This window comes from Haliotis asinina, chromosome 1, assembly GCF_037392515.1.
Source record: "Haliotis asinina isolate JCU_RB_2024 chromosome 1, JCU_Hal_asi_v2, whole genome shotgun sequence".
NCBI lineage: Eukaryota > Metazoa > Mollusca > Gastropoda > Lepetellida > Haliotidae > Haliotis > Haliotis asinina.
Genome location: NC_090280.1, coordinates 57,341,354 through 57,359,866, shown reverse-complemented (window position 1 = coordinate 57,359,866; position 18,513 = coordinate 57,341,354). Strand labels below are relative to the sequence as shown.

Genomic DNA, 18,513 nt, shown 5'->3' with positions numbered 1-18,513 from the left:
TACAGCATTTCATGTAATTTATTACCTGTGTCTCTCATACCCCTTTGCCAGTGTGTGCTGTATTTTTATCAACACATATGCGGTCTTTGTAGGTACGAGATGAACATATATACAAATTCCTCCTGTCTCTCTCATCGTATGGACTGAATTTAATCGTCTAGATTTTTTGCCAATACATTGCTCGTGCTTACTGACTATTTCAAGCAAAGTATCAATAGGTGTGTAAGTAACATGGAACATTTAGAGATTTATAGTTTGTCACTTTGTTCATCTTAACTTAACGCTGCAAACATACATCAGCATTCATACACATACATACTGCATGATACATTTATCATTACTCGATGCTAAACAAAGCTTCCCGTCATGTGATGGGATAAAATATCCCGAATGTAACGCATTATATCACAGTTACTCATTATATTGGCTGATACTTTGACCAATCGTATCGTGAGAACCTGTCACATAGGAAGGGCAACTTGATGGGGCGTGGCCTAAATTTCTGAAGAGCACGTTTGGACACTCAAAGTGATAGGGTAGAGATTGATTATTGGCTTTATCGTTGACCAATGGCTATGTTGTGTTACGGCTGTATCAACTATCATGCAACAATTTGTGTATTGTAAACATAACATCAGTTACTGTAATGATGTATGAAAGAAACACATAAGACATATGGGAGTAGACTGACACTATGATGAGTGTATTCGTTCTCAGATGGTGAACACACATGTCTTAGTATTTTGGACATGTAAAAGAATAACCCCTGAAATGTGACAATTGAAAAGAATGAGTGAATTTAGTTTTACAGCGATTTTAGCTATATTCCAGCAGTATCACGCGGACTTCACACATTGTGCCCAACAACTGACAAGAATGGTATACCGTACCATTTGTACAACACAACTAGTGCATAAAGCGTTATTGTCCTTGGAACAAGTCTTTATGGTAGGCCTCAAAACAGTCAACGCACAAAAACACATCATAGCTTGAACATCTACATTTGATGTCTCGACGTTTGCCAGTCCGTTTCATTGTATGTAAGACATACTTAAACCAAATGATGTCCCTCTCATATCATTGTGAGAGATTAAATTGTTCAAAACATCTATGTCAATGGCAGTAAAGACAAATTTACGCACATGCATAATAATCTATGAAAGAAGCGTTTTCGCTGATACATTGCTAGTGTATACTGAATATTTTAAGGTAAGAACTAATAAGCTAGACTGTGACTTACATATAACAGATTCAGTTTGTCGGTTTGGTTCATCTAGATTTAACGCAGAAAATATACGAACATAGATGCATACATATTGTATAATGCTATTCCTTGCACATACAAAAGACAAAGGGTCATGGGATGGGCGTCATCAAAGTTCCCGAATAGGACGTTTTGTATCTCAGCTGTTCAATATAGTCCCTGATTTGTTATCTATCACCAATCGTATCATGAGATACCTGTCACATTGGAAATGACAGGTGATGGGGCGTGGGCTAAATTTCTGAAGAGTACGTTCGGTCACTTGACAGCTTGGATACAGACTGACTATTGGTTAGATCGTTGACCAATCGATATGCTAGATTTCGGCTTTATCAACTCTAGCTATCATGAAAAACATAATCGTAAGGATGCCTGAAATGTACACGTAGGACTAACAAGCACTTTGACGAGTTTATTATTTTTCTAAGCGCTCAAAGCGCTACAATCCGATTATTTTTACCCCGGATAACCCAATCCAATCATTGAGTAGAGATAGTATTTATTTGCATATACTTTTTGCGCACACTACTTGTACATCCAACATAATGGCTTGCTGAACATTTCAATATAATCTGTACAATGTTATGAATAAATATCATAATTCAAGTACATGTATTATAGAATTCAAAAAAGTAACACGATAGTGATTTATTGTGATGTATACACTTGTAGTTGAATCTCCCCAAATATTTAAGAAGATGGGCATACCTATATTTGTTCTGAAAGCAAACGAGGTTCAGAAGATTGGCAATGGGCGTGACTCCACAAAACAGGTTGTCCAATGATGTAACAGCGCATAAGTTTGTTTTACACTTGTCACAGGACAAAGGTTTACCTGGACATGCATTCGACCAGAGGCTGTTATTTTGAGGTTGAAAGAGGTGTTCATATATTTAGTGTTGTCTGATTGAATGATTACACGCATCAATTCCGTAACTGATATATTCTCCTCCTTTTATTGACGATGGATCTGATACACGTGATCATTACACAGGATAAGATAATTACAGAGATCAATTACAAACGTTTCTTACACAATGCTTATGTAAATTGCAGTGAAAAATCACATTTCAAATAAGCATGAAACAGCTTGGACAAAATACCCCAATTACCTTTGTATGGTTTATGTGTACTATATGTGTATATTATGAGTAGATGCAAGAGTTATCACTTCATATTCGATTATGTATTATTGTCAAATTTAAAAATCAATAGTCGCAAATGAATTAGGTCTAAATTAGTAACTTGGTTTATTTCAAATCTACACGAACATGAGTGTAATACAGCAGTGCTATTTATGTCTACAATTCATTATATGAAATATTACAATGAATGAATGAATGATTTAGTTTAGAAGAAGGTTTCGTAACCATGTCACCGTTAATTCAATCAATGTGCAAACATAGTATCTTAGTATTCACTCCTAATGACGAGTAACAAACACGTACCTCCTGTAACAACATCTCATAATCCCTTTTCATTTGCCTGTATAAGCCCGCGACATTGCAAGCAATTGTTATCAAAACACATTAATAGTTCTTCTGATTAACACAGAAAGTAATCTCTCTCGTAAGAAAGGCTAATCTTTGATCATTACTGCTAAATTGATTGAAATTATAGGTACAGTACGAATTTAAAATGTAAAACCCCCAATACGCGGCTCTCGCTGAATGAGAGGTGCTTTTCATAACCCCCAATATGCGGTTCTCGCTGAATAAGAGGTGCTTTTTATTACCCCCAATACGCGGCTCTCGCTGTGAGAAGCTAATTAATTTGCCGCATATATGCGGCTCTCGGCCTTAATGAGTTAAAGATAAAAGTCTTCTTTCTGGCAATTATGACAATAAATATGAACTATACTCTTAACAAAAAGTAGGGGAACTTGAACGTTGAAGTCTGGTAGAAAGAAAATCCACTGGGGAACGGTACTTTCATCTTGTGCCTGCAGCATCATTTCACTTTATCACCACATGCAAACACAATGCATAGGAACCACGTGCACAACGTGGAAGCTGCCTACACGTGTGTAGAGTGTCATTATGAATCTTGACGTTAATCACTGTAAACCATTTTTTGGGGTCATTTTCTTGCATTTTTGTATGGTCAGGGTTTCCAGGGTCAAATCACACACTACTGATTGTAAATTCTAAACCTGAAATTTTCATGTCATACTCCAGTCACCTAACGAGGGGGATAACTAAACGAACATCTTTGCTTTGAAAGAAATCCATGTGGTGATTCTTAAAACATCCATTATCATTGTATCAAGATTGATTCAATCCCATATATCTCCCAATTTTGACAATCATACATTGAAAGTACAGTTCCCCTACTTTTTTAAAGAGTATAATTCAATTAAAGGGCATGAAAATACAAGACTGAACATGTTTGTTAAACTGTTTGTTAAATTCATTAAACTGGGTTTTGATATAACAACATCATTTTTGCTCATTTTCAATGCAGGTGATCGATGAGTAGCCTAGTGATTGTAGCATTTGAATGCAACATACAAGAACCAGATTTGGCACATTATGTGTTGGAACCAGTGTGCAAAATAGACACTGGTCCGTTAGCCCATGGCTAGTAAAACTCCAATTGGGCCAGTAAATCTCCACAGTCACTGCCCAACATGCTAGGGTGTGGCCTGATGAAAATGATCATCATCATACCTACAGCTTCATTATGAAACCCATATCTAAATTCAAATTTCAGACTAGTAAATTATTCTGAAGGGATGATAACTTTCAGGTATAGCTAGATCAAAAGCATGCAAAATTTGGAAACTATTTCACACACTGAACTGAGGTGACAATCTGAATGTCCTAGTTACATGAGTGTTTATCAGTGGCAAACTAGAATTCCAACCTTTATCTGTGTAAGTTTTGGGTGAAGTGTCCACCTGTTTGGGCCATGTAAGTAGTCAAATACTTCCTTCTCAATGGGAATCACATGGTCAGCTAGAAACCGTTTCATTCTGTTGTACAGATCTTGTACACGAGGAGACAAGGCATCTACTGATACTGGCATCTGGCCTAGAACATAGGATTCGGTATTATCAAGTGACAGAGTACATAGTTTCTTTCTATCTAAAGGCCAGGACAAAGAGAAATAGCTTCATTCTCTTGTACACAAAGGGACAAGGCATCTACTGATAATGGTATCTGGCCACAGAATAGAAGACATGATGTTGTCACACAGTCTGTAGGCCACTTTCTACCTATAGCTGAAGGAAGGCACATATACAAAGACTATCAGGATAAAATTGAGCCTAACTATTATACTTGTATAATATACCCTTTTAGAGCTTGTTTATGCTCACTGGATGCACTTGAATTGAATACACATGCAGATGGCTTGTTTCTGTGACTAGGTATTATACTCTGTTGCTGAAGTTGGACAAAATTGGCGATTCCATTGTCATGAAGATGCTAACTCTACAACAACAAGAAGGAATCCCATGTCCCTGTAATCAAGGTTCTCCAACATGGTTGTAAGAAATGTATGGAGTTTGGAAGGGATATTATATGAAAAAGATTCATTCACAGGACCCACAGCTACAGAACAAGTATGACCTACCAACAGTTTCCTGTGTCCTGTCCACAGCCATAGGACGAGAGATGTAGGACATTATGGTCTGAGTCTTCAGCAGATTACGTCTCTCTTCTGCCTTGCTGTTCACAGTATGGAGCGTGGGCTTCAGCTTGCTTTCTGAGGCTATCCTCCAGCCCAGGTCTGCATATCTCTCAGCAGCAACACCGGCGAGCCTGCCCTGACTTGAGCTACCTTGACCTGTCACATTGTGAGTCAGTGAGTGAGTCACAGAGGGAGGGAAGGAGGAAGGGAAACACATACGCACACTTTAATTAATGTTTATACCTACCAGATATGCTTCTTTTATACACTCCCTGGAGAATGGCAGCCATCTTGAAAAAGGTAAACACCACATAAAAGTCCCAGTTTTCTATTGGTGGAATCTTCATCTGATGACAGTAGTGACCAATCAGCTCTTGAACTGTAGGAATCCCCATCGATTTTAACTCAGCCCCAACCAGACCTAAAGAACAAACAGAAAACAAAGTCATGTCAGTATTTCATTGAATTCCAGAATGTGATTCAAGTTCTGAGGTCTTTACTAAAAAAATACACTCTAGACACCTACCTGACACCATAGTGGATGACTGAAGTGGCTAGTGAGCCCAACGAGAAGTCAGTGAATACACCTCAAGACCCTCTGGACCTTGACACTACAGTGGATGGCTGATGCAAGTTGTGGTTCAGACAGGTGATTGTGAGGTCATAGAAGACACCTCTAGTCATCTACCTGACACCATATTGGGTGACTGAGGCCGAGAGCCAAACAGGACGTTATGAGGTCAGTGAAGGAAACTCTTGTCACCTTTACACATCGGTGACACCTACCTGCCACTACAGTGGCTGACTGAGGGAGATAGTGGGACAGACAGCAGGTGGTGAGGTCAGTGAAGGCACCTCTAGTCACCTCTAGACATCTCTGACACCTACCTGCCACTATAAGGGGTGACTGAGTCAGATAGTGGGACAGACAGCAGGTGGTGAGGTCATTGAAGACACCTCTAGTCCCTTCTGGACATCTCTGACACCTACCTGCCACTATAGTGGCTGACTGAGGCAGATAGTGGGACAGACAGCAGGTGGTGAGGTCAGTGATGGGGTCACCCAGAGTGGACAGTTCCCAGTCTAAGACACCCAGGATATCAGTGGAATTCTTGGCAAACATAAGGTTGTCCAGCCTACAAAGACAAAGTTCCTTGTACTGTGACATAATACTGACAACTGTTAACAAGAGTCATCAGATATGATGACATATTCCCCCCATCTGGCCCCCACAAACTTGAAAGAACTAATCATCTGACAATACCTTTGAGTCCATCTTGATATTTTTAGACTAAGTCAAAATTGTTTCCAGGGAAATCATGAAAAAGTAAAATGTGCAAACAGTAAAAGACACCATTTTGGGCTTGCCTCACTTATCTACGAAGTTTTATTGGTAGAAATTGAGCTATTTTTGTTTTGTGATCCCAAACAGAGTTCACACCTCCCTTTTGAGATTAAGTTCAAATTGTTTCCATGGAAACTTCTGACAAAATATAATTGTAAAGAGCAAAGGGCACCACATTAGCCTCTTTCTGATATGGATACCAATTTCTGCTGAATATTATTTAACAGTTTCTTAGTTACACTCCCTAAATATATGGACAGACAAGTTGACTACATCAACCTGCATAGTGATAATTGTACTTTTCATATGACACAAAGAGGTATTTATGAATCATTTCATACAAAAGATAGTGTTACTGTCGAGATGAACCACTCAGCTGAAAAACAGCACAAAAGATGCATGTACAACTCTCTCCTCCTGGAACTCATCTGAAGTCTCCATGTGTGAGAGCCACACTTTCCTCCTGGAACTCATCTGATGTCTATATATAACAGCCACTCTCTCCTCCTGGAACTCACCTGTAGTCTCCATGTGTAACAGCCACACTCTCCTCCTGGAACTCACCTGAAGTCTCCATGTATGACAGCCTCTCTCCCCTCCTGGGACTCACCTCAAGTCTCCATGTATAACAGCCGCTCCATCCTCCTGGAACTCACCTAAGTCTCCATGTATAACTATCACTCACTCCTTCTGGAACTCACCTGAAGTGTCCATGTATGACAGTCACACTCTCCTCTTGGAACTCACCTGAATTATCCATGTGTAACAGCCACTCTCTCCTCCTGGCACTCACCTTAAGTCTCCATGTATGACAGCCACTCTCTCCTCCTGGAACTCACCTGAAGTCTCCATGTACAACAGCCACTCTCTCCTCCTGGGGGTAGTGCTGCGGAATCCAGTTCATGAGGTGTGTCATAGATGGAATCTCTCGTGTCTTGCTAGCTTCAAACTGTTTTGACCAGCGCTGGAAATTCCTCTTGATAAAGTTACCTGCCAACATAAACATGTATTTTTTTTGTACATTTAATATTTTATACTTATCCTGAAGGATCAATTTTACTAAAAAAAAATCCATATTTTTCCTTATCCTGACTCACGCTTACTATGCTTTCAGAATCCAATGGAATCAGTGGTGGGTCAGGCCACGTTTTCTGATTCACTGGCTGTCCTAGATACGTCCTGTATCTCCCCTCATGGAATCTGTACTGCAACACTTCTCATGAACCTGCTATTCCAGCTTTCATCTGTCAACTCGAGAAGACCATACCTAGTCAGACTTCTTCAAGACAAGCGAATCACTCAGATTCATATGGATTTTACATATACTAGTTTCCTCTTCAAACTAGTTATCAACAGCAACTCCGTCTTCATGATGTCTTCATCATAGAGTGGCGACGCTTCTTCATGTACAAGTATCTTCCTTACAAGGTCTTAATTATGCATGCTGGCCAAGTCTTAGACGTACGCATTGAAGCTTGACTGTTTGCTCCTCAAACAAGTCAGTGTGATACAGGGTGAGATTTCTTCTCAGTGCCTTTGTGGAACCATTAGTTGGCCCTAAATGGTGGAGACGTCCTCAGTGGCAATGTCTCTCAGACAGTGATTGGCAACTTCCAGAAGCAGCCCCCCATTATTGATGAGATCGATCAGTTCCCCTGATGAGCGAGAGTAGACGCCAAAAGCTCTGCCTTTGTGGGTTGGATGTTCATGGATGATGTTGTTCTGCTGCTTTGTAGACCTTAAGTATAACGGCTCTCATCCATACTGATATTGTCATTCTGGAGACTTCTGGAGACATCTCTGTAGACAATGGGATGAATAGGCACTTAAATTTTCGTCTCCTTGTTTTCGTCAGGTGCAGGTAGATCTTCAGTGCTCTTACTGGACACAAGGATAAGGCTTTCGAAACCTCTGGGGCCAAGGATCATTGGTAGTGCTGGGACGTGGAACTGTCCATCTGGTTGACCAAGTGGCTGATTCTTTGCAATAGAATCCCATCTAAGTTCTAGATCTACTGCAGCATGGTATCAAATCGAGCGCATGTATTTCTGACATCTGAGCTGCCATGGCAAAGGCAAGTAGAAACTGAAAGCAGGTTCCTTGAATTTCTTCATCTGATCTTCCAGCTTGAAGGAGCTTAGCAGACCAATTAATTCTGGCACGTTCGTCAGTTTGATGTCTGTCATCATTGTGACAACTGTGCTGATGGCTGCCAGGTATGCAGACGATGTTGAACCTTTCAGTTGCTTTGTCTGCCACAAGTGACATAAGTAGTCCGCTATTTGGGGATGAGTTGCTTTCCTTGCTGTGAAGCCTTTCAGCCAAGCGTACAGTTCAAATCTCTGCCACTTGTCATCATATTCAGATGTAGTTTGCAACAGCTCGGTCATGACTTCAAATGACCTCTGCACCTTGTCCTTAGTATGCCTGAGTAAAGCCAACAAATAGTCATCAAATAGTGACATGGATTAAACAGTACAAATGCTGCAGCGATAGCTGGAAGATCACTGATTGGTACAAGAAGGACACGGAGGGTGCAGATCAGCCACAGACAGACAGACAGACCTACATTGAGAACATGATTTCATCAAATGTAATCAAACTCACAAGTGATGACAAACAACATAATTACGTCAAATTTGGCAATATTTCTATAAATAATAAGGAACAGTACAGACCAAAAAACATATACTTCAAAATTTAGGCACAAAATGATCGAAATACAAAAAGATATAGTACTGTACAGGGACTCCCACATTCCCATAACCATCTACCAGGGCGATGGAAGAGAGAGTGACAAGCATTTGCGAACTATATCGCACACTTAATGATATCACCTTTCATCAACAGCATATAGAACATTTTATCTGTTTTCTTAGTTAAGCCTACCTTTCCTCCCGTAAGTGTCCAGTCCAGCCTTACTGATGTCCACAGAGTGTAGTTTACACAGCACATCAATCATGTTGAAATACAGTGCTCGCACTTGCTCGGGATTGACAGTTATTTTACTGGGTATCTTGAAGATCCGGCCTTGCAGGTACTCCATTATGTAGAAAGGGGTACCCAACACACTGCAACATCATTTCCAGACTCCTTGTACACACTTTTACATGTCTTAAGATTTATAAGCTTTTTTGCGGACATATTGTTCCTAACTGTGTTGAAACAAAACAAAATGGATCCATAGTTCCTGGGAGTGACTGGGAGAGTGAGATGTACAAACTATTTCAATCAGTCTGTACAGTCTGATAAAATATGTAATTCTGGATGGTATGAAGGATGTTAACTGGGATTTATGACATGTTAATTCCAGAGTCCTATAAAATACTATACTAAAAATTGACAACAGATGCAACAAAATTTAGTAGCTCATCCACATGGATGCAGCAAAAAGTCCAAATACTTTTGGTAAACATTCTTATCTAGTAACAATAAGTTATCACTGAGTTTGCTACTAAGTGGGTTATTGTATCATTTACAATTCAATTACTGTAGCAATTAATGTGAGGATTATGACACACAATACAATAACAGTATCAATAACATTTAAGTGTCTAGGGTCCCCATTATAGTGTACAAGACCCCTGAAAATACAGAGCCTGGGTCCCAAAGACCCTCAGAAACAGGATTCAAGGTACATTCCTGTGTTCTCTATTTCTACCAGTTGAATTGCATGTACTAAAGTGTGTACTCTGCGCTTACACAAAGAATTTCATAAAATTCAATTTTGTAATATTTTTCAAATGTCTTATATTGATAATTATTCTTTTCATGAAAGAGTAATCATTCAATTAAGACAAATATACTGTTATCATTTGGTTGTCTTCTTGGTCCAAAGTCCATTGAATCCTGAGCAGACACACAACAAACAAGCAGACACAATCTCTGCTCATTTCATCAGACTGTCAACTGAAATTTCTTTGGTCATGTGAAGTCCTCTTCTATGACTGACACTTTGTGTTCTGTACATATCTACCTCTCATCATTGCAGTAGTTCAGCATTTTGGGGACAGGAACACCGTTCTCCCCGACAGCTCTCATCACCCGATACTCTCGGTCCACAGCATGAGCAGACGGCAACAGTTGGCCAGGCTAGAATATATTATATTTTATATTATTGGTGTACTTTCCATCTTGTAATTGGGATGGTGGGGTAGCGTGTGCTTGTCATGCCAAAGGGCACAGTTTGATGGGTGCAACAAGTGAGGCCCATTTCTGTTGTTCCCCACAGTGATATTGCTGGAGTATTGCTAAAAACAGCGAAAAGCTAAACTTGTCACTCACTTGTTTGTACCAAGACCGTGATAGATTGTCAATACTGCCCCAAGAAATTGATCAGTGTGCATTTAAATTCTCAGCTCTCTGAGAAATATACAACCCAGAAATGCCCATGAGGCATAGTAGGTAAGTAGGCACTTTAATGGCTCCTACTATCAGGTACCTCTATTCACTGTTGGGTAACAGGGGATAGATTTTTAGTTCTATAATAGCATATTGTAAATATCTGACTCTTAGTGAGGTGAATGAAACAGGAAACATTCAACCATCCCTCACTGTTAGGGAATGATGCCAAGCCCTGATCACCATTATGACTTTTTCAGGTTTCCAAATAAGAAATGCTCCCAGGAACTAATGATTGCTGTAAATGCCAACTAAAAAGACTTGTTGGTCAAGTGCAGTCACTTGGTAGATTGCATGTCATAACACACAAAAGCTGTTCATAATATTAATCCCTTGACTACCTGCTAGAGACCCAGCCATGTAAGGCAGCTTCAGTACAACAGCTTAACTAGAATATTGCTGATAGTCCACAAAAAAATAAACAAACAAACAACAAGGGAGAACGGTTCAGATCTCAGCATTGTGACAAAGGGTATGGCAGCACCAATCCTTGACAGATAAAGGGTTTTAATGCTACTTTAACATCATGTCATATTTTGGATCATGTTTACATATCCCCCCATTTACTCAAGCCGTGTCAGTGACAGCCAACAGTTGTGAACATATGATCAATAGTTTTCCATGTCCATTAAACTGGTTTATGTAGAATTTTATCACACGAGATGTTGCATGAATCTGTGAGAATCAAGTACTGAAGAGACACACAGCACAAAGCACATCCACCATTACATATCTTGAATTTTCATGCAGAACTCATTCACTGCTTAGTGTGGTTTCTACGCTATTTCCATGGAAACAAGCAGTTCCTGATGGGTATTAACCTTTGCTATCCTCAAAAACTGCCAATGTGAAAGTCTGATCACTGTGACAAGTACTCAAGATTAACAGTTCTCTTTCAAAAGTGTAACAATTCAAAACAACCCACTTACCGGTTTCTTCCTCAGCACCACCTTCTTTCCACCATATTGTACCAGGTATGTTGGATTGCTCTGGCCATGCTCAAAAGTCTTGACAACCGGCGGCTCTGTGGACAAGGGAAAACATGGCAGATCCTGGGAACGTTCATGGAGTTCAGTTGTGGTTTGTTTGTCTGGTGTCCAACACTACACTCTCTAATACTCAAGCCATGTGACAGCAACCATACAATCCAGTGGTTGAGATTGTAGGTGGGTGGTCAGGTTTGAAGGTGGGCTCACTTTCCATTTGTAGCTACATGAAATGTTATGTATTTTATACTTCTTTAAGAAGCTGGGTGAAGGGGCTGTTGGTGAGCTCACGTACTTGTTTGAAGATAAATTAATTCATTTTCATACTTCTTTAAAAAGCTTATTTCAAGGTTAGCACACACTCAGGCCACTTGAAAGCAACCATACAATCCAGTGATTGAGATTGTAGACAGTTGGGTAGATGGGTTGTCGGTGAGCTCAGTTATTTGTTTGAAGCTCCAGTAAAATTCATGTAGTTTATACCTTTTCTAAAAAATATTATTTTAAGTGCAATATACACAAAAATTAACAATCCTGAGTCTTAATTTTTTTAATCACAATATATCTAACCATTTCTGGAAGTTTTAGCTACTAAGGTTCTGTTCCTCCCATCCAAACACTTACCAGCTGACGACAGTCCTAAAGTTTTATTCATGTACAATGCCAGGTGGTGAATGTTCAGTGCCAGGTGTTTAGGTACGGACACCGTCCCCTCCACAAACCCTCTCAACTGTAGACCCAGCACAGCCTCTAGATCACACACAGCCTTCTCAGCATTGGTCACCTGGTTGACATACTACAGGTAAGTTCAGTGACAAAATGTGACCACTTCAAGAATATCAAAGCTGTTAAGTTATTCCTTGAACAAATAGGATGATCTACTCCTTCTATTGATCTACTGACTATCTCTGTGGTCAAGTTTAAACAGCAACTGTAAATGACATGTCATATCTTGGAATATCTTTTCTCTGTGAAGTACAGATTCTTTTGTTAGGACTTAAATCTAGGATTCGAACCCAAACTCACAGAGTAGGCACCTAATTGCCAGCACACATTCAGCGATTTAACCCACTCTGCCACCGCGGCTTTCCCTTTACAAGAAAATTCCCTACCTATTCAAGCTAATGTATGTTAAACAATGGTACTTGATCTTACCCTGCCTTGTGCTCTGCACTAAAGGAAAAAATTTGATTGGTTCATAGTGCTTACAGTGCATCTGAGTAATATCTGAGAAGGCTATCACAAGAAAAAAGCAGACTTCAAGAAGCCACAGAAATATGCCTGAATATTGGTATGTCAGTTCAAATATTTTGGTAGAGATGACATGAAACCCCATTTATCTAACCTTTAGCTGTGAATCTGCAAGTATAAACGCTCTCACCTTGATGGTATACCATCCCACCTGCCGAGCTGCCTTCAGATTATTGCCAAGGTCATCAAGGAAGACAATCTCGCCTGGTTGTGCTCCCAATCTCTCCTGACAGATGTGGTAGATTTGGGGGTCTGGTTTTCGAACACCTACTCTTGCAGATTCTATTATCTGCCAACAACAATTCAGACGTAATTTCAGAAAAAGAGAAAATAAATATACTTTGAAAACCAAAGACTCACTTATTGTTTGTGAGGATAATTTGGTGTGATACATTTTTATCCATGAGCATACAATAAGAATTCATTTGAAAAAGCAGACTAAATCACTATTTGTGGTTTTCTTTTGTTGCTGAATAAAACCTTGACAAAGTTGATTTTCTTAAATAGTAAGATATATTCTAAATATGGTCTTTTATCAGCCTGATGTTTTGAAGAAACATCTTGAATGAAAACATGTTTCTAATAAAAATCATGGCAAGCAACAATTACGTACAACCAACCGTGACACCATCTTAGCAATCACTAGATTGTCTGGACAACAAACAAACATATACTGACCACATCAAACAAGGAGAGATCAAGAGCCAGGGTATTAATGCCTGTGATGGTTCCCTCCCGAAACCAGTTGTTTGTCAAAAGAGCCAACTTGAAGCCTTCAGCGTGGAGGCAGTGTATAGCATCAACTAACTCAGGGTATGGCTGTCGGTTCAACTCAGCAAATAAATCCTCTAATAGCGTCATGTCAACACTTTTCCCCGTCTGAAACAAACATGACCATTCAAAACACATGCTGGAACTGTAGCATTTGTAATAGCTCCAAGTTAAAACTGTTTGAAACAATCAAGTCCAATAATATTTTCATGTCAAGATCAAGAGTAGGTTCTTACTAACATAATCTGATCTGAAACAAACATGACCTGAAAGAGTTTCAAGTGTACTCAATACATGCCTATATTTCATTAAATTCATCATTGGCTCATCAGGCCGAAAACCTGGGTTCACAACATGGGCACAACTAGATATTGCTGGAATATTGCTACAAGTGGTCTAAAACTAAACTCACTTGTTCTCTTAAACTCATCATGAAGTGTATGCTGTGTCACCCTCTTAAAAATCAGTAGAAGAACAAAATGTTGTTGATGAAAACTTGAATCAGTTATACATAATATTTTTCACCTTTTGCTTTATCTCATCGCCAAAATCACCAAGAAACTGTGTGAATGTCTTTCTCCCAGTTTCCAGTTTCCCCCATGCTGAATCTCGACCTCCATTTACAATCAGTCCTTCAAGTGTTCCCTTTGGGAGGCCAGACCTCGACTCAAATGCTGGGAAAAATACAGAATAATCATATATTAAACTATGAAACAAACAAGAATGATCTGGGAGATTTTCATTGAAGTGCAGAAATATGTTTTGTGTGTTACAAGGCAACCCTCTTTAAATAATTCAGTCTGGAACAGACAATCCAGTGATCAAAAGCATACGAATCGCAACATGGATACGATGCCATGAGCCAACCAAGTCACCCACCCAGACCACTGGATCCTATTAGTTGCCTTTTATGACAAGATGCGTTACTAAAGATCAAAGCTGAGCTGCATCTTCAGAGAAAACAACATTGGCTGTTGAAGGTCAGTTCTAACCAAGACCTTCATACTGGTAAACACATATATGATGATCCATGACCTGACAAATGACCCTAATTTGCATACTTGGGAACGCCCCACAGAACGATCCACTTGAAACAAGAGGGAGACAGGTTGTCTGACAAATATCGAGAAGTTCATTTTCCCTGTGCGTTTCACGCATGAATTGTTATAGCACACTCGATTTGGGAACAGGTACAATCCCAACGAATTGAATCAACACAATATACTGAATATGTTTAGGACCACCAATCCATTTCACAAAGCAAATGACATTTTCCTGGGGTTTTTTAACAAAATTGTTGAATATCGAAAATGCTTGTCAATGCAGACAACTCACCAAAGATTACTCTTTTTTTATGACACAGTATGGGAACAGTAAAAACCTGATATAGTATGTGTCAATTATTACACAAGACACAACAATGCTGGAAAATTAGGTGGACTTACTGATTTATGCTTTAATTATCACTCTCTGAATCAGTCTCGGTGTCTGAATCACTTGCAAGTCCTAAGTCAATCACTAGTCTGTCAATTTCCCTTTATACTGTGATTTTGCGTTGCCAGTAACCATCTTCAATTGTTTTAACATGTTTACAACATTCCGACCATTCTTTTGCACCGATTGCAGACATGCTTTCATTTATGGCAACTCTTTTGGAACTTTTTGTGAACTGCAAGTTTTGTGAAGCGACATAATTTTTCACATTTGCCCAAATTAACTCAATCGGGTTTAGTTCTGTGTGGTATGGAGGGAGACGTAGTACATCATGACCATGTTGCTTCAACATCGTGTCTACTCTGTAGACAGGGCCCGATTTGTTGGATTTTGCAAGAAACAATAGTTCGGCTTTAAGCATTTTCTCATCAAATGAGATATTGTGCCTTTGTAGCCACGCTTTTATGTCATCTTTTCTGTTGGCGGTTGTCGGACATTTGTCCACTTGCTTGCTATGATATGGTGCATTATCCATAACAATGACAGAGTGCAGTGGAAGTTTTGGGACCAACTTTTCCTGTAGCCATTTGGAAAACATTATCAAATTTCATCTTGTCATGATGGTCTGCTTATTTGAGTTTGGAATAAAAAACAAGCAAAGCATTGGAACAAAACCATTTGCACCCCCTGCATGAACCACAATAAGCCGAGGTCCAGTGCCAGACGGAGGTTGAACCCCATTCATTACGACTTCACCCTCAAGTTGCCAACACTTTGGGACAATGTGGTGTACAGTACATGCAACCATGTTTCATTGATAAAGATGAGTGTTCGATTTTCTTCTCTGTATTTCTTTATTGCACGCAAGTATTGCAAACGCTTGGAAACAATGTCTTTACGATCCATTAAAAGTTTACGGTTTGACTGCGTTTTTCGCCACCTAAACCCCATGTCTTTGAGATTTTTTCGAAAACTTTCCTTAGAACCCTTGTAGTTCAACTGGCACTTTGCCATATCATACAGCGTATCCAGAGTGGGTAGGTTTTTTTTATGCCATATAAACTTTGTTCATATTGACAGACTGCACACTGGTCCAAATCATCAAGTTTGTAACTGCAAGTTTTGGGTTTGCGCAACTTGGTGGGACTGATAAATGTAGGTCCACTCGCACTCCTACCACCTTCTGCCTTAATGCACTTTAAAGTTTCCGTTGAGAGTCCAGGAGCAAGGCTACTTTGTAAAAGAGAATCTGCTTTGGTTGCACAATTTTTGTCCATATACATGATAACATTGTATGCTATCTCCCTTGCCTGAGAATGAACTATTTGCCCATGTTTTCCTAACTTGGACATTTTCTACTACAACTGAAATCTGTTTAACAGTATTGAGACAGGTGTAAAACAGTAGCGAGACTGGTGTTACACAGTAGCAAGACAGGTGTTAATCAGTAGCGGTGTTGATTACATATCACTGTTAGCATGTATTGCACGTGCATAATCGTCAAGCTACTTGTAGCAGCCAAGTGTACTCGCCCAATTCGTTGTACCGCCTCTCTTGTCACAAATGCGTTTAGTGCGCAGGATCATCTAATATGTGTCTAGCAGTAGTTTCCAGTAGATTTACCAGAGCTTGAGACCCTCATGTTTGCAAGTGATGCTAGTGATAAATATTTATTGCTGGGGCCATGGTGACAATACTTCTGAAATGTAGCTGTAGCGGAGAATGGCTAAAGACAAGCTGTAGTGGAGAATGGCTACAGACAAGCTGCAGTGGAGAATGGCTACAGACAAGCTGTAGTGGAGAATGGCTACAGACAGTTGTCATAACAAGCATTGTCACTATGGTGACATAATCCCTCTCACAAATTATCAAATCAAACTTAAAAAGTAATGAAAGAGAAGGATGTAGTTTACATTGACGTTATTGTCAACAAAAACATGACCACCCAACCTCTCTTGTTCTGTAGTTGTTCAAACACACAAACATTTTCAATAGTCACTTTGACCTTGACATGAATGTCATGGTGTATGAAATATACAAAAATGGTAATAAAGAGAGGTTTGTTCTTGAGATATCTTGTTGACATGCAATTTAGAAATCTTCAAAGTGTTGAGGTGACCTCGAAAATTAGGTGAAGATCACCAAAATATACTGGGCCCTGCACCTTTCCTGGATGAAGCTTGATGTCAAATATAAAGAAAGTCCACTGAATGGTTCTTAAGAAATCTCACTGACAATATTAACTTGCAGCTTAACATGCTGAAATCATCAAAGTGTTGTTGTGACCTTGAAAGTCATGCAAAAATCCAGTGAGTGGTTCTTTCTTACACTGTGATGAACCTAGGTACCAGACATGAAAAGAATCTGTTCAACAGTTCTGAAGACAGACGAACAGAGCCACTATTCCCCAATTCACTCCAAACTCGCAGCGGGGGATAATTAAATGGAGGTAAAAAGCTTCAGTTAGTGACGATGATGTAATTCAGATTCATATTTTACCTTTCAGCACTGGGACTGGTGATGGGATGATGACCCCTCCGACATCAAACACAACAGCCTTCACCTTTGATGGGTCAAGATTAGACATTTTGGTGGAAGCCATTTTTGAGTTACTTTGTCATCTGAAAAAAGAGACAAAAACATACCATCACTGATGGTATATATGTTAGGGAAACGCTATACATCTTAACCAATTTGTGAATGAGTGAGTGAGGATCGGACTGGGGAAGGAGTTTTACATCACATTCTAGCAGTATTCACGTAACATCAAAGAGGGAAACACCAGAAATAGGCTTCACACACTGTACCCACTTGGGGAATCAAACCCCTCAAAGTCTTTTGCATGACAAGCTAACACTTCAACAACTGAGCTACCGTGTTGCCCCTCCTAACCTTTGATATACAGGCTGTTTACAAGACTTGCAGTATTCACGTAATATCAAGGAGGTAAACACCAGAAATAGGCTTCACACACTGTACCCACTTGGGGAATCAAACCCCTCAAAGTCTTTTGCATGACAAGCTAACACTTCAACAACTAGGCTACCCCGTTGCCCCTCCTAACCTTTGATATACAGGCTGTTTAGAAGACTTGTAGTATTAATCCAATTATTTCTAAATGCAGCGACCATAATATTTCCTAGTACCTTGCCGTAATTCGAGCCTAAGACTATTTGATCCTAACGCATGTGAATGCAGCTTCTAAAACAGATATCTGAAAGCCATTATTGGTTCAGTTTAAAACAGCACAAGATGCATTTGATTTGATGAATTATACAGTTATGAAATTATGTCTAAACTAGATTTGTTGGCCATGAATTTTACATAAGTAATAGAAGTAAATCATTCTGTAATGGGTTCCCAGTTCAGGTTACAGAAGTTCTGAACATGTCACCATCCTAGTCATTAAAATAACAGTAATGCAGATA

At 39.5% G+C, this 18,513-nt stretch overlaps 1 protein-coding gene across 2 annotated transcripts in view; it reads right to left on the bottom strand.

Annotated features, from left to right (window-relative positions):
- LOC137294790 (acyl-CoA dehydrogenase family member 10-like) overlaps positions 1 to 18,513 on the bottom strand; it is a 29,959-nt gene that overhangs the window by 10,685 nt on the left and 761 nt on the right. Inside the window, exons 2-14 of one of the 2 annotated variants that reach the window (XM_067825904.1) lie at positions 17,585 to 17,706; positions 14,177 to 14,325; positions 13,559 to 13,759; positions 13,011 to 13,169; positions 12,254 to 12,413; positions 11,573 to 11,667; positions 10,219 to 10,334; positions 9,132 to 9,313; positions 7,082 to 7,232; positions 5,888 to 6,033; positions 5,145 to 5,318; positions 4,841 to 5,053; positions 4,130 to 4,296 (exon numbers count right to left, since the gene is read on the bottom strand). In XM_067825904.1, coding sequence (XP_067682005.1) covers positions 4,130 to 4,296; positions 4,841 to 5,053; positions 5,145 to 5,318; positions 5,888 to 6,033; positions 7,082 to 7,232; positions 9,132 to 9,313; positions 10,219 to 10,334; positions 11,573 to 11,667; positions 12,254 to 12,413; positions 13,011 to 13,169; positions 13,559 to 13,759; positions 14,177 to 14,325; positions 17,585 to 17,687 — 2,016 coding nt within the window. In that variant the 5' untranslated portion in view covers positions 17,688 to 17,706. Of the gene's footprint in view, positions 1 to 4,129; positions 4,297 to 4,840; positions 5,054 to 5,144; positions 5,319 to 5,887; positions 6,034 to 7,081; positions 7,233 to 9,131; positions 9,314 to 10,218; positions 10,335 to 11,572; positions 11,668 to 12,253; positions 12,414 to 13,010; positions 13,170 to 13,558; positions 13,760 to 14,176; positions 14,326 to 17,584; positions 17,709 to 18,513 lie in introns of those variants that run through there. The other variant, XM_067825913.1, reaches the window with a different exon arrangement.